Here is a 25375-nt window from a genome sequence, read left to right on the forward strand (position 1 = left end):
CACAGTTCTTTCAATATTTTGACCAGACATATTTTAAGAAAATTGGACCTGAAGCCTATATAGCCAGCGGAGGTGAATTTACAGCCTTGCTTTTAAGAACAAAACTCCCTCAGGCACCTGCTTCCTTAAGGCAACCCCAGAAAGGAAATGAACTCTTGCTTAAAGACAACCCACCTTATTTTATGGGTTATCAATTTTCTAGCTGGCACACAGTTCCCTAGCTACTAAGAGTAAACCCTCCCAACCCTAAGCAAGTATTGAGCTACAAAAAATATACAGTCTGCTTTCTGGCAAACAGCTCAGTTTCCTGAAGATGAGGCAAGGATGTGGTGCCTGGGTAAGTGAAGTTAGGGGAGCAGCAAAGATCTATGATGTGGACTCAACATCTAGATGTCTTTGCTGATAGATACATTAAAATCTCAGTCTGAATTACATTTTACTTTACAGGATAAGTGAATCATGGGCTACAGTGGAGAATTCATCTTCCCTGTTTTGGGGGGCAGCTCTGTCAGGTGAATAATAGTCAACAACAATGTAACACACTTGATTTCCTTTTAACTGCTCCACTGATCCTGGAAACAAGAGCTGATCAACGTCTTTAAAATGAGAAAGGACTAAGTAGGGTTTCTCTCCTTGCTATTGATCAAGTCAGCCCTCTCAATGGGAACAGACTACAAGACAGCAGTCAGACGTTAACAGTAGCTATTCAACATGCTCTGTGCTAGAAAAGAGGATGAATGAGTAGGATTTTCTTAGTACGTATTACTGGAGTATTAAAATAAGGACAAGAATGGACTCTTTAAAAACTGCAAGGGCTATTGCTACTAATAAGCAAGTGGCAAGTTGGACAAATCTGACTTTGTGCACGATAAAGTCAGAATCAAGTACTTAAAATTATATGCTAGTTTTGTCATAATCTCAGTCTCTCTCCAAGATCCATTTGGTTGCGAAGGTGAAGAATTTTTCAGGAGAAATATGAATATTCAATGACATGTTTCAAAATCAGACATTTACACATCGACTTGGGGTAAGTGCCAGAGTTCACCTCAAAGATAAGTGAAGGGCCTCTTGTCCAAATGGAACATTAAGCTCCTCAAACAGGAGAATTCAGCCCTTGCAAACTGTCATTATTTCAGTAAACGAAACCGGCCCTTTAACAGATGGGCGACATACTTTGCAACTTGCTGATAGCCTAATAAAAGACACTGGCTTTTTAAAAATGAAGGACATGCACTTCTCAAATTACACCACCCAAATGGATTTAGCAGAATAAAATTAGGAAGGCATACAACAGCTTGACAGAAATTAGGAACAGACTATGGAAATTTGATAGTTCTAAACATCAACATCAAAATGACCTTTTTATTAAAAAAAGAAAAAAAGAAACTTATTGCTTAAACCATAGGGAAAATATACACTGATACAGTCAAAACTGGGGTAGCATATTTTGGAATTATAAATACCAATATAATAAAAACATAAAGTTAATTTCTTCTCCAAGTATAATAAAAATTCCTCAGACAGGGAGGTTCCATTTATATCAGGTACTTTTCCTGTATATTGGTCAAACTTTATGCTCCTTAAAATAAAATTTCTCCAGTTGATTGATGCAATAACCCAAATAAACACAGGCCATAGGCCCAAACAAAATCAGTAGCTCAGCATTTCTGCTCACCTTTCACGTTCTTCTTTCATTTTTTCCAGCTCTTCTTCCCTCAGGCCGCCATGCTTCAGAGTACCCTTCTGCTCAGCCTTGCCACCCCTGTCATCTTTCTTCTTTCCAAATCTAGAAGAATATGAAAGGGAAGATGATTGTTAACAATAACCATGTTCTTTTGGTGGCAAATTTAAAATATTTATAAGATGAACCATCAAACCATAATTCTTTATTCTAAGTAGTACAAAATCATTTTGCGTAAAATGGAAGTAAAATAAGATACTGAAAGGGGAAAAAAATAGTCACTAAATTCCCCTCCTTTTCCTCTCTTTCTTCTAACCTTCCATCTTTCCACTGAGATACTGAAGGTGCAGCATGCACAAAGTCATGTGGTTAAAGAGTAAAAATCTCAAACCATTAATTCACTAGAAATGAAAGAACTGAAAGGTTATCATTAATATATGACTAAAAACTGACTGAACTCCTAAATAGGCCTCCAGAGCTGCAAGTGGCATTGACATTTAAAGTTAAACTCATGAGACTAGATAATGATGGTGCTTCAAGGGACTTCGTCAAACACTTAGTTTACTACTCTCAGTTTGCACTTGAGGCTTTCGTCCTTGCTTACCCAAAACAATTCAGGGAAGGGCTGGGATTAGAATTTGCAGGGTCTCCTTCAGAGCCCTGTCTCCTTCACACCACATACACTCTCTCAGGTAGCCCCATGATCCTAAATCAGCCTAGGGTCAGTATGCTCTCAGAACTCCTCATGCCTGCTATATTTGTAGCTAACTGGGAACAGTGGCAATTATAATACATTGGGTTTTTTTTTTCCTCCAGCTTTATTGAGGTATGATGGACATGCAACATTGTGTAAATTTAACATGTACCACTGTTGATTTGATACATTTCTAAGTTGCAAAATGATTCCTACCACAGTATTAGCTACCACTTTCATCCCATCACATAGTCACTATTGTTTTTTTGTAGTGAGAGCATTTAAGATCTAATCTCAGTAACACTCAAATATAGAATAGATTTTTATTAGCTACAATCACCATGCTGTACATTAGATCCAAAACTTATTCATTTTATAACTGGAAGTTTTTTACCTTTTGACCCAAATCTCCCCATTTCCCCCTATCCCCAATGCCTGGTAACCACTGCTCTACTGTTTCTCTGAATTTGTCTTTTTCAGCCTGCACAGTGTATATGTATATACATATATATGCATCTATATGTGTGTATGTGTATGCATATATACATGTTATCTGTGCATGTGTTTACACACACTGCATCTTCTTAATCCATTCATCTATTGATAGGCAATTAGAATGTTTCCTATCTTGGCTATTATAAATAATGCTGTAATGAACATGGGAGTAGAGATATCTCTGTGGGATCCTGAACTCAATGTCTTTGGATATATATCCAGAAGTAGAATTGCTGCATCATAGGTTAGTTCCATTTTTAATAGTTTTTATTTAAATTCCAGTTAGTTAACATATAGTAAAATATTAGTTTCAGGTGTAGCATACAGTGATTGAACACTTCCATGCAACAGCCAGTACTCATCACAGCAAGTGCTCTCCTTGATCCCCAATGCCTATTTCACCCATCCCCCACCCTTCTCCCCTCCCACCCCTCTGTTAACCATCAGTTTGTTCTCTATAGTTAAGTCTGTTTCTTAGTTTGCCTTCCTCTTTTTCTTTCCTCTTTGTTTTCTTTCTTAAATTCCATGAGTGAAATCACATGGTATTTGTCTGTCTCTGAGTGATGTATTTTGCTTAGCATAATACCCTCTAGTTCCATCCACATCATTGCAAATGGCAAGATTTCATTCTTTTTTAATGGCTGAATAATATTCCATATACCACGTCTTTTTTATCCATTCATCAGTCAATGGACACTTGGGCTTGTTTCCATAATTTGGCTATTGTAGATAATGCTGCTAAAAATATCAGGGTGCATGTATCTCTTTGAATTAGTATTTTTGTGTTTTTTGGGTAAATACCTAGTAGTGCAATTGCTGGATTGTAGGGTAGTTCTATTTTTAACTTTATGAGAAAACTCCATCCTGTTTTCTACAATGGCTGCACCAATATGCATTCTCAATAGTGCACAGAGTTCCTTTCTACATCCTCGCCAACACCTATCATTTCTTGTATTGTTGATTTTAGCCATTTTGACAGGTATGAGGTTATACCTCATTGTGGTTTTGATTTGTAGTTCTCTGACGGTCAGTGATGTTGAGCATCTTTTCATGTGTCTGTTGGCCATCTGGATGTAGTTCCACTTTTAATTTTTTTGAGGAACCTCCATGCTGTTTTCCATATTGGCTGCACCAGTTTGCTTTCGGACCAACAATGCACTAGGATTCTTTGCAATTATGATACTTTAAAAGAGTATTGCATTTCCTTAGCAGTGTTAGGAAAATAAAAGTGCACATTAGAAACAATAATAAGGCTATGGTTAATACTAGGACACATTCTTAAATAACAGGCATTTTCCCCAACAGATATTTTCCTTAGAAGTAATCTCCTATGGTCTTGGTATCAACACATATGAAAGTAACTTATGTCTCCTAATAATGAGGAAAAAATCATTAAATTATCCATACTCTTTAGTTACATTAAAGATTCTTGCAAACTACAGAAAATGCCATTTTCCTTTGTTTCTTATTAAATAGCTGTAAACGTTATTTCTGTATATATAAATGTATGTATACCTTTAGCTTGCTCACTCTACCTATGTAATTACCTGTGTATCCATTTATCTACATGTCTATCCATCTATCCAAACTGAGGACATGCTCATCCTGACTGCCTGTCCCTGATCCCCATCCCTGTCCCCAACTTCCCAACATACACAGTGAGTCAGAATATCCTCACATGAAGACCTGACTCATAAACCTGAAACTCCCATCTTCTTCAGGATTTTGTAAAAATTGGTAAATATTTTGTCTTTTAGGATTGTGTTTCAGTCCAAAGTAGAGGCTGTCAGTCAAGTGGCAGCACTGGGTATCACGCATGGAAGATCTCACTGCTAATACCCATATTTCTGTTGTTATTAGAGCTCAAAGCATCCCGCTTTCCTCAGATGCCTCTCCTGGTCTTGACTCTTCTATAAATTTTTCAATTTATAATTTCAATTAGTAAATCCTTGCTCATGAACTTTCTCTTTCCCCATTGCCATCTCGCCATCTGCCTTTGCTTCCACTGTAATTCTTTGGCTGCATCCAGTCTTGTTTGGGGATTCTGGTGGATCAACTATGAATTTTCACTCTATCACCCCCCAGACCTTTTTTTCCTGGTCCCCCTTCTATTTCTTAATCAATTCTTCTTTCCCACTGAAGAAATGACCTAGCGTCATTTATAGACTAAGGAAAAGAAAAAATACAGACAAGATATAAGATCACTAACTTCCTAATATAACTCAGATTTGTTGACATATTTAAGATCTCTCCTTAACTTACAAAGCAGGAGATATATAAATAATGTGTGTTTTCATGTGTACATTCTTTAGCTTTTCAGACCCATGTAGAAGAGTCTAAATTTCTTTATGTGAGAAGTTAATATCTTTGTACATCACTTAGAGAAATAACTTTCCCTCAAAATGTCATCAAATACAGTAAAATTGGGCCAAAAAAATCAAAATTGTGAGGAGTGAGGACAGAATAATGCTTCAAGAAGTCGATGAGGACAAAAATATTGCCCAAAATTCCATAGACATTAAGCATGTTTTTCTTCTATGTCCCAAATATTTCTTCTAAATTTGAAGGTTTGGATTATCTGAGATGAAAGAAGTCTTGTTTTTGAAGGGAAAACTAACCTATTCCTGAGTCTACCCTGATCTTTATTACCACAACCAGTGAATTGTTTTTTCTTCCTGTTGCTAAAATATTTCACTTGTACTGCAGCTCAAAAACAGCTTACTGTGTTTTTATCATAGTGGAAAAAGTCTGATAAGGGTTAGTTGTAAGTAAATTCTGCAAAGCATTTTCTTCTTAGCAAGAACCATCAATAGTCAAATCAACCAATTCTACAAATAATATAAATGTTTTGATTTAAACTCCATGATCATTTATTAAAGTTTCCAAGAAGAAGGCAGAAATAGCTGTGAAATTTATTTCATTAGACAGAGAACAGTCATAAATTATCTTATTTTGTAAAGTTTGGGTAGGTTCAAGAACAGAATTATAAAACAATAATCTTCAAAAGGACTCCCACATTGTTAAGACGAGGAAATTGAGACCCAGAGAAGTTAATTGCTTTTATTTATTAACACACCGAATTCTTTTTTCCAGTTTTGCAATCAGACAACTTAATTATCAGTGGCGGTGGTGGGAGGGTGTGGGGAGTTGGGAAAAAAGCATCGGTTTGGTGAATTATATAAGCCTGGTGCCCCATCTTATGTCAGCCTATCTGGGGGTCACTTCCCAGCCTTTTTTACTTTCACGGACATACTGAAAGAAGAGTTGGGGAGGTTCAAGAACATTAATTCATCTCTCCATTAGTTAGTTATCTTTGTGAGAAAAGTCACAAGAACTCTAAATGGCTGAAATTATTGCTTTGCATTCTATGGTTTCAAATATCCCCTGCATTCCAGGCCTCCCATTATCTATTACCTAGGAAATTTGAGAGTTGGCCATTCTGGGCTAGGTGCCTTAAGGAAATTGCTTGTAGGTCAACCTTGCTTTATATAAAAGATATTTTCCTAAAGAATTCAGTGCAAACATATGGTTTGAATCAATAAAATCTTGCTTTCCATGTACCTGGGAAGACTGTTTAAAGACTCTTATGATGGATCTTTTTGTAAAGTGGAAAAATCACCTTTCAACATACCCTTTATGTAAATTTAGATTTTCATGAATTATAAGTTTGCTTAAAACACCTGTCCCTGTTCATTTCTACAGAGAGGCTACATGAAACAGCTTTATGGAAAACTAGTTTCCTTTCTGTTCCCCTTTCTTCTTCCATTCGTGCATTTGTTTAAAAAATATTTATTAGGCATCTTTTCTGTGGTGGTCATTGTCATAAGCACCTTAGTATATATGGATGTAGAGTTGGGATGCAAATCCAGACAATACCCCTATGGAATTTATATTCTAATGGAGGAGGTGGGCATCAAACAAATACAAATATGCGATTATAAGTTGTAAAAAAAAATGCTATGAAGGGTTTAGGAGAGACTATAATAGGAGATTGATTGGTTGGGGAAGTCTTCAGTGAGGAAATGACATTTACACTGAGACTACATAGGTAAGAGCCTCCAGACAAGGAGAGATGGGAGATAAGCCTTATGGAAGGAAGATAAGCATACACAGCACTTCATGACATGGGGAAGATCTGGCACATTCCAAGTGGTAAAAGAAGGCCAGAGTAGTTTGATAAGGAGACCAGAAGAACACACAGGATTAGGATGGAAAGCAGGGCAAGGAACCCATAGTGCAAGGGTAAGAGAGATCTGGAGTTGAGCCTAACAGTGGCATAAGGTCCTATTTTAGTAAATCAAGGGACAGAGAAACTAGATAAGGAATGGTAAATTTAGAGTCAATAGAGGAGAAACAGGCATAAGCAAGTCATTCTAAGCAGAAGTGATACAATGTGATGCACATTTTAAAAAAGATTTTATTTATTCATGAGAGACACAGAGACAGAGACAGAGACATAGGCAGAGGGAGAAGCAGGCTCCTGGGGGGAGCCCAATGTGGGACCCCACCCTAGGACCCCAGGATCAGGCCCCAAGCTGAAGGCAGACGCTCAACCACTGAGCCACCTAGGCACCCCCGTGATACACATTTTAAAAGATCATCCTGGTTGCTTAAGTAAAAAGCATCAAATTAAGACAGTAAAGCCAGGGCAGCCCTGGTGGTGCGGTGGTTTCGTGCCGCCTGCAGCCCGCGGTGTGATCCTGGAGACCCAGGATCGAGTCCTGTGTCGGGCTCCCTGCATGCGCCTTCTTCTCCCTCTGCCTGTGTCTCTGTCTCTCTCTCTGTGTCTCTATGAATAAATAAATAAAATCTTAAAAAAAAAAAAAAAAAGACAGTAAAGCCAGTCGGTGAGTGCCACAGGAGTGTGGGTGAAAGACAAAGATGGCCTAGACTGGAGAAGTGAAGACAGCGGTTTGAAAATGGTGGGTCAGGGACAAGGGACTGAAAGTTGACTTTTCAACATAGTTATTTTAGTATGTCTTTGGGAAATCCAAAAACATGGACTAGGGATGAGGACAGAGTCCTAAGGAACTGTAATATTTAAAGGCCAGAGAGAGGGATGGGGTGGCCATGTATATAAGTGACAGAAAAAGAACAGCTCGAGAGATGAAGAAAATCAGGAGAGTGCAGTATAAGAGACTCACAGGAAGGGCGCTGTAAAGGTGCCAGGAACACTAGAGGAAAATGCCCTTGAGAAGTTCACTGAGGTCAGGACTCCAGAGTTCACTGGATTTGGCACTTTAGAGCCATTCATTATGTGGACATGGTTCACGCGAGCGGCATGAGCAGAGGCCAGGTGACAGTGATCTCAAGAGTGAATGGTAGGTAAGTGTGAAAGTGTGTATCTGTGTGTGTCCAACTGCTTCAAAGACTTTGGCTGGAAGGGTGATTGCTGAAGGTTGGGTCGGAATGTTGAAAAAGGACATTTTCAATTTGGCTGATACTAGAGGACTTTTGTTTGGTGATAGGAAGAAATGTCAGAGTGTAAGAGATTGGAAATGGAAGAGAGAGGAGAAAAAAGCTATTTTGCTTTTTTTAGTGTGTGAAAATATTCAAAACAAGGTATATCATTTTAATCATTATGAAATAGACAGTTCAGTGGCATTAAGTACAGTCAGTGGCTTTAAGTACAGTCACACTGTTGTGCAACCATCAACCACCACCTGTCTCCAGGTACCCACTAAAGAGTAGCTCCCCATTTCTCCCTCTCCCAGTCCCTGGCAACCACTATTCTACTTTCTGTCTCTATGAATTTGACTATTCTAGTTACTTCATATAAATGGAATCATACAATATTAGTTCTTTGGTGTTTGGCTCATTTCACTTAGCATCATGTCTTCAAGGTTCATCCGTGCTACAGCATGCATCAGGATTTCCTTTTTTTAAGGCTGAATAACATTCCCTGGTTCATACATGCCATATTTGTTTATCCATTCATCTGTTGATGGACTTTTGGGCTGTGTTCATCTTTTGGCTTTTGTGAAGAATGCTGTGAAGACTCATATAGGAGAACAAAGTTCTTGACAAGAGAAGAGGAGAGGGATAACAGAGAACCTCCAGAGAGACAAGAGAAGAAGACAGGGATATATAGAGAACCTCCAGAGACTGGCCTTAGATAGGAGGAGACTTAAGTAAAGCAGCTGCTAGAAGAAGTAACTAGTTCACTTATAGAATTGATGGATAGACAGCGGAGGAGCTCCCAGGTAATTAGTTTATTAGTATGATGCAACAAGTATAAGAGAAATGGTTTCTATCCTTAAAATGAGACTTCTTGGTACAAACTGAGAAATCAAAATAAATAGACTATACAAGGCAGAAAAGAAATTCAGAAAAAAAAAAAAAAGAATCTCAGAAAGGGTTATAAAAATACCCATATCAGACCTCTTATGTTGCAATTTTCCCTAGGTAGGGAGGCCCTAAAAGGCCACGTGGGGAAGTAGAATTTAATAATGGTTCATTTATCCATCCATCCATCCATCCATCCATCCATTCAGTCATTCATTCATTTACTGAGCACCCGTGACACATCACATGGATTATTCACATGGAATGTAACCATTAGCACCATCAATTGTTAGGTAAATATCTAACTCCTCGATCCAATTAACTAAACAAGCTTCCAGCATCTTATTGTTTTCTATATGATAGAGATTTTAATATAATTCTTTGTAGTAATCCCTTAATTTCTCAGTAAATTCTGTTTGTTTTTCTTTTGTTTCTATTTCTTTCCTTGAGTTTTCTAGGTAATGATGACTTTCGAATCTGTCCCAGATTCCCACACACCTTGATAAATGATCCCAATTCACAACATGTATAGCTCTATCTCTACCTTTGTTCATGTCTAGTCTCTCATTTAATTCACTTCTTCATTCTGCTAAGTATTGCCTGTCTACGGTTTTCTGCCTAGATCCTACTGGGCAGTTTATGCAGCTGTTAGTATCTGCTCTTCTTCCATTTAGTGCACACACTGTATGAAAGCAATCATGAGTGAAGGCTTACGAGGTCTAAAAAATCCAGCAAGGAAAAAGTTCAAACGCTCTTATTTTAAATTAATGGTGAGCTATGAACCAAGGAGAGCTGCAAGTGTGACACAGAATGTATTTCTTCCTTCTGCAATCCAGAAATATCTGTGGGTGTCAGTGATGTATTTGGGAAAGGCTACAAAATCCAGAAATTATTATTACACTCAGAATATCTACCAAATGGTGTCAGACATGAACATGCACCAACTTCAAAAAGAACAACAACAAAAAAACAACAAAAAAAGAAAATGCACCAACTTCATAGTCAAAATATGCTCTGGACTTTGATAATGGTTCATTCTCCCTGTAACCAGCTGACTTATAAGCTAGGATACTATCTTGTCATTTTGTAAATTATACACTTTGAAATAGCTCAAGCAAAATATGGGGGCAGAGAATGCCACAGACCTTTGACTATATTTCCATAGTTTACTTTGAAATTCACCCATAAAAGGTTTCTGGTGTCTGATGCATTCTAAGTTGGGCTCTGAATTAGCATATGCATATGCTGATGAAATTTACTTCCATGTATTGAATCTCATATGGTTTTGTGCACTTTGGCTATTGCTTCTCTCTAAAATGTATGTCACAAAGGTCTTTACTTGTTTACCTGAGATGGTTTCCATTGTACTTGAGAGTTAATGAATCTGATAAAAATTCAATGAAAATTGACCAATTAGAGAGCCCCCCCCCCCTTTTTGGGTACCTAAGGGCATTGCCTATTTTTATGTTAATATTATTGAGAGAATAATGAACAGATTTGTGTTTGTTGTTAATGTGGATTAGAAAAAAATATTCTACTTTTATTTTTAGCATTCCACAGTATATTTGATTACCAGGCTAATGCCTGTGATTTTTCAGGAGGGAGGTGGAGTGCTAAAAACTCAGTATACTTTCCATAACAGAAGGGTTGTAATTTAAACTCTATAAGCCCACTCCATGGCATGCAGAGGGAAATAGAGATTTGCTTTATAGGATGTGTTCACAAGGGGAAGCTGAGTGAGTTGATGGTTTAGTAACTGAAGAAAAACTCAGTATTAAAAATCTTTCTTGTTAACTAACTGGGTCAAGCAGATGAGGCTTTTCTTATGATTTCTAAGTAAATTTTTAATTTCTGGTATCTTATTTAGATACTTATTTGGGGTATGTTTATATGTTTCCAAGATGAAGACAAGCCATATGAAAACAACAAACACGTTTAATCCCACTGATATCTTTACTACTTCCTTTGAGGCTAACATTCCCACCTATCCTTACACAGCTACTTGCCTTCGGGTTGTTGCTCATTCCCAGGATGAGATTCCTAAATTGGTGGTCATGGAGACTCTTCATTCCAAAGCAGGGAAACTTCAGATCTCAAATGTGTTGATATTTGTTTTTAGGATTGAAAAGCAGGGAGGTCCTATAACATTCTAAGATTTCTGCCTAAGTGGATAAAACATCTGCTGGGTAGAGACTTAAGCAGCTCTCTGGCTCTGAATTCAGCTGCTGGGAATCCTTGAGCTAATTTGCTTTCCCAGTCTGAGGAGCTAGGAAACACAATAGATTTGGAAGTACTGAATATATTATAAATAATTCTAACGGGTCCAGAAAGCAAAGTAAAGCAAAATGTATACCACTAATAACCCGTCTTCCAAAAACAAACAAACAAACAAACAAGTAAAAACAACAGCTGGAAGACTGATTTGCAAGAATCAGTTAAGGGATTTGGGAGCCACTGGACAGTTCACTTTTGCTGAGCATTTTTGTAGCAAATGAAAACTCTACTCTGAGGTTATTAAAGCAACACTCTGTTAGGAGAAAGAAGAAGAAATATGAAAAAGAGGCCAGAAATTAAAATTAAACGAAAATAAGCGTGAATGAGTGAGCAAGAAAGATAAAGATACTAATAAGGTATGATTTTCAGATCCACACAGGGACTATAAAAAGCTTATTAACTGTCACGACCACACTGGGTTTTAAGTTATTCTATCCTTCTGCTTTCCAGAAGAAGAAATACTCTTCAGGAGCACAGTGAACTTTGATTAATTGCTTTCATACGCTCTCACTGGCTTTAAGACATTGTAGGCAAGAGCCTTAGTGACTCAGACTAAATGCTTATGATTTCTGGGAAATATATTTAACAGGAGCATTAAAGAAATAGATCTTTTTGCATTTTTATGTTTTCATAATAGTTAGAAAGGCTTTTCTTTTTATTAAATGTTTACTTATTTCAAAGCAGCAGAATATGTGGCTTCTTCCTTTTTATTTTTATTACTTTTAAGTGGATCTCTGAGCATCTCTGAAGGCAGTTTGCGTGCATAGACAACTGATGGCTTGTCTGTAAGACCCTAATGCTGACTCAAACAGCACATGGCTGGAATCTAGACCTCTCATCTGTGTGCTCCCTGCATCTGTGTCTTCCCTTTTCTCGACCTCCTTTGTCCCGGAAACCTGGGCCTAAGGAAAGGTGTGTTCTGAGACCAAATCACACCACGTGTGTAAACTTTTTCTCTACCAACTGTGGGAAGTTTCCTAACACCCATGGCCTTCCCATGCTCAATCTGCCAGGGCTCACTCTATAATGACCACAGATTCATCCTGCAGAAGGAAATGTCCCTCCATAGGAAACAGCTCTGAGATTCATTCACTGACAAGTGAGGTCATTTTAGCAAACTGCCTGGGAAGGGAAAAACTGATTCATGTCAATGAAATTAAATCCAGTTCTATGGAAACTGGAGACCTCATCTATAGTCTCTAAATAGAATGTCAAATACAACTTATATTCCAATAGCACAGATTAACTTACATGTACTTTGTATACAGTCCTTTATCAAAAGAACTGATGATCGTGCCTAACTTATTATGTGTAAAGAATGAAAGGACAATGGTTAGAAATGGCTTTTTTTGTGTGGGGTCAGTGACTAGGCAAAGGACTATTTTAAAGGGAATCTGGATGTTACTGCTCCATCTTCAGAAGTTAAGAGTAACAGGGAATGCTGTCTCTGGAATTCATCTGCACTAAACAGGAATAAAATGATTGAGTTCCAGATCCAGTCTAATGGGAGAAAACTTATCTTTATAACTCTGATTAAACAACAACAAAAAAATATCACTTCTTTGATGCTCAAATTAGCATCTTTTCTCTAGCATACTGAATTAATTAGTTGAGTGACAAAAGAATTAGTCCATGTAGGATCAAAGCTGAAATCATATTTATCTGAAATTTAAAATTAAGAACACACAGCTCTATCCCTCTGTAGCTCATGTAATATTCTTTTATGTTCTATATATTCTAAACCTTCTGCATGTCACATAAAGTATAACTAGGGCTTTATTCTTTTTTTCATTTCATGTTCTTCTTCTTTTTAATATATAAAATCTTCGCTGAAGAGACAATGAGAACATCATAGAATTATTTTTCCTGGGGGTGGGAAACTTTTCCATTGTGCCATAAAAATCTTACATTATGTGGCTTTTTTTGTCAAGCATTTATTGTGCAAATACAAAAGAAGCAAAATAATTAATGCACGATAGAACTGGTAAGAGAGCCTTAAACAATAGAAAAGAGTTATTAGATTGATTCTTAATACATGATACTAAGTTTGAAACTGTTCTTAAAAGGCAGAAGCTCTCTTAACTTTGGGCTTTTTTTTTCTTTTTCTTCTTTAGAAAAAGAAGCGATTCTGAATAAGGGAGAATTGCTGGGGGTTAATTTCCAGGACGTCTCAATTCACTAGAACTTATATTTGTTGGGTTTTTTTGATGTGCATACCACTTTTACTAAACAAAATCAATTTGGGTAAGCATACGTATCTTCAGCTGAGATGCAATGGAGTGTGGATTCAAAGAGGAGTCTGGAGATGAAGAAGGCTTGTGCTGACATTAGTACTTTATTTGGGGTAGGGCACTATTTTAACCATTGCTTACATGTTTGCTCCTCAAGGGTTAGGGAAGACTCTTTACTTGTTTCCCTTATTTAAGCATACATGCATTCATTCAACAAATGCTTTCCGAGCACCTACTTTGTAAATCTAGTACATGCTGAGGTTCCAAATGAATTAGTCAAATATGGTCTCCATTCATTCTTAGTGACAGAGGCATAATAAAAGTCCAACAAGTATTGCTGAGCTGAATTAAAGGTGAAGTAGGGATTTCAGGGATATATCATTGTCTCTTTTCTTCATGGCCTCTATCCTAGAAGAAAGACCCAATGGTCCCTCATAACAAACATGTTATCCTCCCATAAAGCAACCAAACTGGAATACACCATGTCTATGAACACAGAAATCACCAAACTATCTTAATGTAGGTGTAGTAGCTATCAGCTAGCCACAGCTCTGGATGTCTACTGCCACAGCAAGACCAAACAGGGGACAGACAGTTATTCACCTAGTAAAGGTAATAAACACCTGCTATCCCAGCGCCAAGGGGGCACTGAGTCACCTTAGGATTCTATCCCATGATGACTGGTTCTTTCATGTTGTACAAATACCCTGTTTAAAAACACCAGGCTAAGTTCTAGAATGAAATTCAGACCCAAAGCTGTCATTAAGGGTGATTAATCTGTAAGATGTCATCTATTAAAAACATCATGTCTATCTCATACTTAGACCTATAATTTCAGAGTTTCAGAAATTATGGCCTCTTTAATCTTAGGTTTCAAATAAAGATAGGCGTGAGGCAGTTGCTTGGCCCTCCAGAGTTTTGACACTACTCATCTTTGTCATTAGTTCACCCTGTCCTTAACAGCATTCCAAATGATAATACCTCCATCTGTGCTCTTTCATAAAAGAGTTCTTTTGGAAAAAGAGGTAATTTAAAAAATCTGAGCCCTAACTTAGTTTGTAAGACAAGGGATCAGATTTCAATATTTTTATGTTAGATTTAAAGTTAACTAATATCCCTTCTTATTCAATACGTCCCTGAAGAGTAGGCCATAATACAGAATTGGTTCTCAACTACGAATAGGCTGAGAGGGAAAAGATATACCTATCCTGAATGTCTCAAGTGAAATTCTACATAATACTTTGACTTTTCCAGGGCCCAAAAGTCACAAGTCTTGCACAATTTTTCAAACCTGTGCTGCCTGCCAGGGTCTCCATTCATATTTTAAATGTCTAAAAAGTCCCTTTCCTTAGCTTTTCTTGAATTTTAAATCTTGGGACCCATGATAGGTTACCAACTACAAAATGAGGCATAATCTATTGTGTTAGACAGAGTTGCTGCTTATCCGTTGAACCACACGGTGAACATCCTGGGTACCCCCCAGAACTCAGAGCACTTTATATTGAAGGAGCTCGACCAAAGTGACAGTCACTCAAGGGCCATCAAGCAATCAATGAGGTTTCCTTTGTTCAGAGGGGGCCAGGCAAAAAAACAGTAATTGTTTTCATAGGACTAGATTTCCCATAGGATTTTACCCTAGTTTTAAAAAATGGATATAATCTCATTCTCCAACAATATAACATCCCTACAGAAAATATATCCAAGATTAAACAACAATAACATCATCAACAATAACTTGATTTCTGATGAGGTTTTCTAATCACTTGTAATTCATAAAGACCTATTACTAGTAACATACAATCATAAAAGTATGCTTTCCCTTCGAAATGCATAGTAGCATAACACAGTGATGATTTACAATTTGACCAAAGAAATCAGAAATTGATTTATAGTCTGTCCAAAGCATCAGGCTCTTATTTGCTTGTCCACTAGACTGTGAAACTACTATTCTGCTATGTAAGTATATTTTCTTGTTCCTCCCTTTCCTGTACCAATGGCTAATTTTTCCTTTCTTCATACCACAGATGACTTATTCCCCACAGATTCCTAGTCCTATTCTACAGTTCAAATGGGTGTGATTGTTCTGACAGAATGATAAAAGAAACCAATGCTAGGAAATCTGTGTGTAGGTAATTAAATGCACACCATATAAAGTACATAATTAAATGAATCACAGGTGTGAGCCTCTGAGTAGAACATTCTAGATGGAGTTTTTGGTGAGTATATCTTTTAAAAAAATGTAGATGATTTCAACCAAATAAATTAACCTGAGGGTGCTTTCTTATCGCTGGAGCTACTTTTAAACAATAGATCAATTTTGAGTCACATCATATAAAAGGAATGATATTGGAAATTTTACTTTTGCCCAGCTATGTGTTTATTCAGATGACAGAGGTGTCTCATCATCTGCCACAGTGTACTGGCAGGCTGTTTCTGAATGGCTCTGGATGGCTGGTGTAGGGTGCACCAGCAGCATCGCTCAGAGGACAATGGGTGGGTTGGCAATGATCACCCAGCGCATCTGCAACCTGTATTTGGCTTTGGATTTAATGCTTCTGGTCTCCCCAGCTTTGGTATTTCTAAACTTTGCCACCTAATATTGAAGCGACTTCCAATAACTAATCCTTTTTATAAACATTACAGTCATATTTGATTCTGTAGAAACCCACAGTATTTGTGTTTTTCATTTGGGAAGGTTATTTGGAAACCTAAGCCAATATATTATTTCAAGTGTGACTAAGCTGTTGTCATTCATTTTATACCAACTTTAACACTCTCTAGGACCCATACAGGCAATCCAGTGATGGAAGAATCAGTTTAGATAAAAGACCAATAAATCCAACCGTTACTTCTGTTCTATAAAAGTAGTATTTGAGTACATTAGTAAGAAAGAACTAGAAAAATGTACAATTTGGTAAGGAATTTGGTAAGCCTGAGCTTAACATGTTTAATCTAAATTTATCAATTTAGGGGCAACAGAGGTACTTCTGAAAGGGTCCCAGGCACCTAGATGGCTCAGTCAGTTAAGCGTCTGATCTTAACTGATTTCGGCTCAGGTCATGATCTCAGGGTTGTGAGATCGAGCCCCATATTGGGGTCCACTCTGGGTGGGAAGCCTGATTAAGATTCTTTCTCTCCCTCTGCTTCTCCCTCCACCTCTAAAAACAAACAAATAAATAAAACGGCCTTATTGATGGATCTAAAATCAGAAGATTAATAAATAATCACAAAGTGATTCCTTAATATGTTGTGTTGAAAATAATAATGTTTTGATAAGGTAGAAAAAATTTCAAGGTGGTTCATAAATGCTTTGGAATATAAAATGCCTTTAAGAACTGATCATAGGGGCACCTGGGTGGCTCAGTGGTTGAGCATCTGCATTTGGCTCAGGGTGTGATCCTGGGGTCCTGGGATCAAGTCCCATGTGGGGAGCCTGCTCCCTCCTTCTGCCTATGTCTCTGCCTCTCTCTGTCTTTCATGAATAAATAAATAAAATCTATAAAAACAAAATAAACTGATCATATATAAAACTAAGATTTATGTGTTTATGTATTTATTTATTGGATTTACATTGCATTTCTATGTGAAATGTGAATATTATATATTGATTTGATGCATTCAGTACTATATTTTAAAAATAAGTTTGTTCAATAAGTCCTTTTGAAATACTGTTTATTTAATTATCTGTGAAAAAGATTCCATTTGCATTTTTAGTTATAGCTTTGTATGCAAAGTGTTCTTATGGGTTCCAAAATCATACAGTTACAGAAAGTCTCTTAGGATTGGAAAACTCTTCGAGATTATATTATCCAATCCCACTCAAAGCTTAGAAAGTCAAGTGACCTGCCTAAGGCCACATGGAGGGATTGAACCCCTAAGTTCAGTACAAAGTTCTTTCCATCTTGCTATATTCCCCAATTGTTTGTACATATGTTATGAATTATTTATCCAAAATTCTGAATCCTTAAGAAGGAACCCTACTCCATAAAAGTTAAGTGTTTTTGTGAGTTCCAATTGCCCAGAAATGCAATTAGCTATAATGACAAAGTCCAATTTAGTGGCTACTTGGCCAAATATAACATGCCAACCAATGTGAGGACTTGATAACTTTCCCATTATCTTAAGCTCCCTTGTTCACTGACATTCTCACCCTGTCCACAGACAGACTCTTAATATATGCCAGCTGATTTGATCAGATTGCTGAGAAACAATTACTCAATTATTTAGCTCAATTGGTTAGAACACTGTGGTAATGGGGTCAAGGTCATGGGTTGGCTCCCCTGTGTGGGCCAGTTAACTTGGACCTATTCCATAACCACAGGCTCTACCCCAAATGCAGACGGTCTTACAAATATGTGCCAGTGGTCAAAAGGGCGCTCGCCAAGAATGTGCGGACAGGGCGCTGTAAATCCATCACTTTTTCTAGCAAAACAGCTCAATGCCAGTTTTGTTGAACATATGTGGGCTAATAGTAACATTTTCACAGGTGAAAGACAGAATATGGTTCCAGATTTTGTAACACCAAAGATTTGCAAACCTAGCATTTTAAAAGTAATTTTTAGAAAATAAGAAAGCGTATGGTTAAACTTAAATTTAAGCAAGCATTTGAGATTTACAGGAAAAGTTTTAAGTGTGAGCCGGTGATTTCTACCCCACCTCGAAAATATGAAAAAAAAATAGCAAATTTAGTTTCCCCATGTGAAGTATCTCATTTTAAATGCTGGCTTTTTTTTTTTTTTTTTCCTAAGAGTCTGTGGCCCAAACATACAGTATCTGTGAGCCAAATTCAGCCTCTGGAGTCCCAGTTTGCAAACACTGGTATATCTAAGTTCCTATGTATTTATATCTATCTATCTATCTATCTATCTATCTATCTATCTATCTATCTATCTTTTAATGATTGTAATGATTTTGAATAAATACAGTTCATTGAACTATGCCTACTAGCTCAGCCCTCAGCTAATGTAGAAACAGGAATCAGAACAAAACAGGGATGGGCTTGCCTTTCAATGGTGCCATTTTTAAAAAAATTTTTATTTATTTATGATAGTCACACACACACAGAGAGAGAGAGAGAGAGAGAGAGAGAAAGAGAGAGGCAGAGACACAGGCAGAGGGAGAAGCAGGCTCCATGCACTGGGAGCCCGACGTGGGATTCGATCTCGGGTCTCCAGGATTGCGCCCTGGGCCAAAGGCAGGCACTAAACCGCTGCGCCACCCAGGGATCCCTCAATGGTGCCATTTTTTGACTGAAAAGAAAGATTATGATTGACTAGAGTTGTTGGTGACCACTTTGTCAAGGATAGAATCACGCTCAGCTTCTAAAACTTAGCCCAAGTGTATTTTTTAAAATACCAAACACATGAATTATTAATGTTTTCTTCAAGAGTCCTCTATAATAATTTATAGATCAGGAGAGCTAGAACAATAAATTCTGCATAATGACACAGTTTTAGACATTGTATTCAAGGTCCATAAAACTAAATACAACTTTTTTTTTTTAAAGATTTCACACTATGAAGTGATCTTTTCAAAATTGGTCAAACCTGCCCTCCCTGAGGCAGCAAAATAGAAAGGGAGAAATACATTACCATTTCTTGCCAATGTAGGCCACAGGGATTTAGGAAAGGAAGATACATTATATAAATATAAAAAGTACCAGAAAAACATATTACGTATTTACTATCACTTGGTGATTTACTAGCTAATTGATAGATGGCAAAGCTTTATGAATTCCTGAAAACTAATTAAATTATGTATCTTACAATTAATCAGATTTCTTTTATGAGTAAACAAAAAGTCCTATCAGTAGCCTGAAATACTGAATTCATTCAAGAAATAGTTATCTAACACTTATTATATATCAGGCTCAATGCTAGGTCCTGGAGATACAGAAAGAAAAAAAAGTTTGATATTTCTCTGGAGAAATTTATAGTCTAGGGGCATCTGGGTGGCTCAGTCAGTTGAGCATCTAACTCTTGATTTTGGCTCACGTCATGATCCCAGGGTTCTGGGAGTGAGCTCTGCATTAAGCTCTGTGCTCAGGAGGGACACTGCTTGAGGATTCTCTCTCTGTTTCTCTCAGCCCCTCCCTTCACTGGCATTCTCTCTCTCTCTCTCTCTCTCTCTCTCTCTCAAATAAATAAATAAATCTTTGGGGAAAAAAGAAAGAAATTTATAGTCTTATGAATGCTTCTTGAGGTTGAATGAAGATCTCTCAGATTAAAAGAGACAGGATCTGAGGGTCTGTAAGATTACCATGCCAATAAGTATCAGAGGAATTGTGGAGATGAGCTTTGTGGTTAATAGTCTTAATTTTGTTTGCTTTGCAGTTTTGAAAATCTGACTCAAATGAGGTTCTTCTCTTCCAGGAAATGTGCCTATATTAGCATAGAAAATCTCTAGAAGTGAACAGATTGTCAAAAGCAGATCCACGTATGCCTATCCATGAATATAAGATACAAATATCTGCTTTAGTGTAATTAAGATTCTCCCAGTGCCACAAATTAATGCCATACTTTGTAGTGCAGCATACATAGAGAGCAAAAAAGAGACAACAGAGCTAGGAAATTGGTATTTTCTGGGTAGGAATATATTCTCTTAGGTGGACTTTTAGAACAGACCACAAGTCTGTCACTGAATCAACAGGTGCCAAGCATTAAAAGGAAATCTAAAATACGTCAAAGATACATAATCCCTAATCAGATCTACTTTACTAGAGTGCAATCAATTCTCAGTGACTTAGAGGCTTTTTATCTACTATGTAGATTACCCACAGCCTGTGCTTCCCCTTTTTCTCTGTCTTTCCATTTTTATGGTCACCTGAGGACTCATTAGTGCTTCTACCAGAGGATAAGTAAAGGAAGGGAAAGGATATAAAACTTAAAATGAGTCATTTTTGCTACCTTTAAGTAGTTGGAGGAAGAAGAAGTAGCTATTACAAGGCTTGTAGATTATGTAAAGATTTCAATTATCCATACTCTCCCTGTCAATCTTACCAAAAATAAAGATTAGCTTTAACCCTCCTTGGAATGTTAAAATGATTGATGGTCATAGGAAATAACCATAGTAAATAAAAGTGAAATAAACTCTGTGTTAAAAAAAGATGAAAAGCATACTTTAAAAGTCACAGTTTCAGGGTCTCAAAAAAGCATCAATCCAGTGGGCAATTTTACAAATGTAAACATTAGATGCATGTACAAGGATCACAAATCAGGTCATAAGAATAAAATACAACATCCACACAATGGAATACTACTCAGACAACAACACAGATGAATCTCAAAATGTACACTGCTAAATGAAAAGGAGCCAGATCCAAAAGGCTGCTATTGTGTGAGATGGAAAACAGACCAGTGGTTGTCAGGAGTCGTGGGTAGGGTGGTTTGGGGATCATGGAACTGTTCTGTATCATGACTGTGAATGCATGACTCTTTGCACTATCAAAATACCCTACAATTGTGTACAGCAAAGAGTAAATCTCGTTGTAGGTATGTTAACAACAATCAATCAAGATGTGGGGAGAACCCTAAATGGACTACAACTAAAAGAATAAACCTAATTATATTACAAATAACTAATATCCCACATTGAAGGACTTGGGGAAGAATTTAAGTAGCACTGGAAAAATAGATACAATAAGGGTAAAATCTAAAAGAAATATATATAAATACTATATTCTGGTCTCCACAAGGGTGTGGGTTAGCAATTCTGAAACAATTTTAGGCATATATTAAGGTTGAGCAAATAAGTAAATATATTGTAAATAATAAGAGTCAGCATTCTCACAGAATGAAAAAGAAATTACAAATAAGGGGAAACCTACAATGAACACTGTGGGATTGGGATTAGAGGTATCAGTATAAACTCATGCTTTTTTAAAATAAGAATATGAAATCTGGAGATTCAGAACTCTAGATATGTGTATATGCTAGTACATCTACATATATTTCAAAATTCTGTCTGCTGAGAGGGTCTAGAAACAATGATACCTGGCAGTGAGCACTCCTAGAACCCAGATCTTGGCCTCTGAATAAGATTCTGCAATAAAGGAAATCAGGTCTCCTTGTAAAAGTGTTTGATTCCTCAACTGTGGCAGATAAAATATGAAACGATCCTGGGGCACCTCACAGTACCGAAAAGTAAGAAAGTTCTCAGAAAAACCTAGGCAAGTCAAAAGGGAACAGAAGTTATCCTGAAAAAAGTCCCCCAGTAGCCAAAGTTGGAATAATTTGAGCAACACAACGATGATAGGATTGGATTACAATGTATGAAAAAAAGTACAGATCCATGAATCTAAAATTATACAAATAATCGAATAAAATTTTTTTTCAGATTTTATTTATTCATGAGAGACACAGGGAGAAAGGCAGAGACATAGGCAGCCTGATGCAGGACTCGATTCCAGGACCCCAGGATCATGCCCTGAGCCAAAGGCAGATGCTCAACCACTGAGCCACATCTTGAATAAAAAATAAATGGTCAAGAGAGAAAGGATAACTCTTCCCTACAGAAAAATTACAATTAATGAATGTGGGAGGGATGAATGACCTGAAAATGGCTGTTGGAGAACCAGTAGTAATTGCTGTGATAAGAAACACAGATGGATACTAAAATTAGTGGGTGAATGTTATGAGGAGAAACAGGATATTTGTATAGTCTCAGATATCTCCCACAAGATATGTATTAATTAAAGAGGGGAAAAAATCCAGCAGACACCACTTTAATGAAACAATCAAGATTAACTTCACCGTCACAGGATGAACTGACATCATGTAATCCCAGGGAAGGGCATAGCACTTCTGAAGCATCCTGGCCAAATACCTCCATCTACTCATGATCAATCACCAGACAAACCCAGACTGAAGCATGTTCTACAAAGTAACTGACAAATACTCCTCAAGGGGTCAAGGTCGTGAAAGACAATGAAAGGCTAAGACTTGGCCCAGAGGGGAGGAGACCAAGGAGATACCATAACTAAGGTAATATGGGATCCTGGGTTGGATCTTAAAACAGAAAAAGGACATTACATTGCCAGTTTTGGCGATGTTCAAATAAGGTTTGAAGTTGTGCACCAACGTTAATTTCTTACCTTAGTTTTTTGGATCATAGTCACACACTGTCATAACAGTGGGGCAGTTTAGGTGAAAGGTATCCTGAAATTATACTTTTGGGGGGTAACTTTTCTGTTAAGTCTAAAATTATTTTAAAATTAAAAAGGTTTAAAGCAAGAAGAAGGAAAAGTTAAAGGTGAAGGATAAATAGGAAAAGCTGAAGAAGGAAACACACAGTAACTTTCCCTCTGCTTTGTTCACCTCTCATTTCTTGTTAGACCACTTACTGCTCCCCTTCCCTACAATTAAGGGCAGACTTCCCCTCAACAGTAGACATGTTGTCCCCATGTTTCTGAGACTTCCAGAAACAGGTCTGTTTATTTCGCTGCCTTCCTAATACATACCACTCCCTGCTTGGCTTTTTTTTTTTTTTTTTTAATTAGGAATTCACTAGATTCAAAGGAAAAGTAGGTGAAGCTGAAGTGCATGCACTGACATTAACATCCGATGTGAGGATCAATCTAAAACGGTACAGAGATGTGGTGAGGATGAGAAGCAGAAATATATAAAATAGAAGGAGATAAATGGTTAAACAGATGCATATCAACTATATATATTCAGTACCTTCCAACCTTCCAGAGCTTTGGCATTATCTGCTTTGAACACTGTCCCTTGAGGAAGTTCTATTTAGGCCGTCTGTAATTAGCAAATCTACGATGGATAACTTGATTTTGACTGTTAAGGATTGAGGAAAGGCAAATGTTAACACCAGATGTCATTCTGACAAAGTTTTAATTTTGAATTTTATGCCTACAATATGCCACAGGCAAATAAGTGTCCATGCATAAAACTATTTCTAGAGTGAAAGGATTCAAATATGAGGCCTCAGTTTAATACCTGCTAAATTAAATCACGTCTGAGGCTGCCATTTTTTTTTTTTCTTTGTCAATGACTAGGATTTGACACCTGAAGTACACAGAGCGGGGAATAATACAGAAGGCGTTTGTGAAATTGTATTTTAACACAGCAATATAAGATAATCGTTGGTGTCTTCTCTTTGTCAATATACTCGTTAAAATCAGACTCTGTGTTTGCTGAAAAAAAATTAAAAAATCTAAAAATGACATTGGACTTCACCATAATCCCAGAGTTTGGACATATTTGAAAATCATCTGTATAGATTCAGCTTGCAAAGATTTCACTTAATAATGTATTTCAAATGCTCAGTTTCACTGGAAGCCAATAGCATGAAGCTCTGGCCAAAAGGATCTGTCTGCCTGTCAATATAGCAGCTGTAAATTATAATCGTGCATTTGATTGCTGCTAACATTTTTGGTGGTGGCAGGGATTTGAAGCAAAACCAGAGGTGGTTCAATGAATTTGTAGTGAACTAGCTGAGTTATGGAGCCTTTGAGAACGACCATTGCTCATACACTTCAAATTCACTACAATTTTTCAATCAAAGTCTATGAGAATCAGTACTTAGCCTCTCAAACTCCCCTCCATATTTTTCCTGGGATGCTTTTTCATGGCTTCCTCCTCAAGACTTTGAAGGAACCCACTGATAACTCTTAACTAGAGCCCATCAGCAGCTGCCTTAGAAGGGCCCATAGATTATTTTCTTATTATCTTTTAAAATCATGTTTCTTTCTGCTGACTTTCTGTCCTCCTAGCACTCTCAAGCTGCACTCTTAAAAAGCTGCACCTGGGTAAGCTCCAACACCAGAAAAACACTCCGGCGTGGACTGTCCATTTGGCTTTTCTATTCTGAATGTAAACAGGCCAGCCTCTGGCCCTCTCAGATAAAACAAAGAAAACTAAAACTTAGATTTGCAACCTCCTTCCTTTTGCCCTTCCAGCATTCTTTCCTAAGGGAGGCGGTTCTCTCCTGGCATCTAATCCCTTTCATCACACGGCCTGTTGGGGACACTCATCAGGTCTGTCGTTTACACTGGTTGATGAATGGATTATACTGTACTGGGAATAAATTTCAATGTGTCCTTACCTCCAACCTCCTCATTTTAACTGAAGCTTGGCTTTGCTGTGGCCCTCACAAATGGAAGTTGTGTAAAGCATGTAGAAAACTTCCTACATATCCTAAGTGCTCAATTAATAGTAGCTAGGATTTTTCATTCTGAGCCTAGAGGTTGTTTCAACATTTCCCTGTTGTTAGTACCTACAGGGCTTCCTCTTCCAGATTTAGGAAAAAACAAAGTGAATGAGGAAACAGGCCTCCTCGCCATTCTCGACTGCAGACATCTACCATCTGCCAGAACTCCCATGATTTCATATCTATTCCCCCGGGGCCCTCTACCACACCCATAAAGCCGTACCCTCCTCAATTCAACCTCCCATTCATTTCCTCCTGCCTTGGAAAATGCTCAGTGGTGATTTCACTTACTCCTCCTCAGCTCATTTACACTCCCTGCGGTGGTGATTCCAGATTTGATGCTGCCATCAAACTGCATGCACAGCACTTCCCTCTCGACTGCCTGCAGTCCTTGAGCACATCAGCCAGGATTTCCCTTCCAGCCCCCACCCCACCCCCGATTTTTCTACAGTAACCAGCTGACCACCAAAGCTACCCCTCTCTTCCTCCCCCTCTCCCCCAGGACCTCATGTGCCTGGCCTCCCCTGGGGGTTTGGGACATTAACTGTGCCA

The 25375-nt window shown here is 37.6% G+C and overlaps 1 protein-coding gene across 2 annotated transcripts in view; it reads right to left on the reverse strand.

Moving 5' to 3' along the window:
- Positions 1-25375, reverse strand: part of PARD3B (par-3 family cell polarity regulator beta) — a 982784-nt gene that overhangs the window by 196885 nt on the left and 760524 nt on the right. For both annotated transcript variants that reach the window (XM_072742730.1, XM_072742729.1), the window contains one exon: positions 1676-1786. In XM_072742730.1, coding sequence (XP_072598831.1) covers positions 1676-1786 — 111 coding nt within the window. The remainder of the gene's footprint in view (positions 1-1675; positions 1787-25375) is intronic.

The sequence above is a fragment of the Vulpes vulpes genome, chromosome 16 (assembly GCF_048418805.1).
Source record: "Vulpes vulpes isolate BD-2025 chromosome 16, VulVul3, whole genome shotgun sequence".
NCBI classification, from domain to species: Eukaryota; Metazoa; Chordata; class Mammalia; order Carnivora; family Canidae; genus Vulpes; species Vulpes vulpes.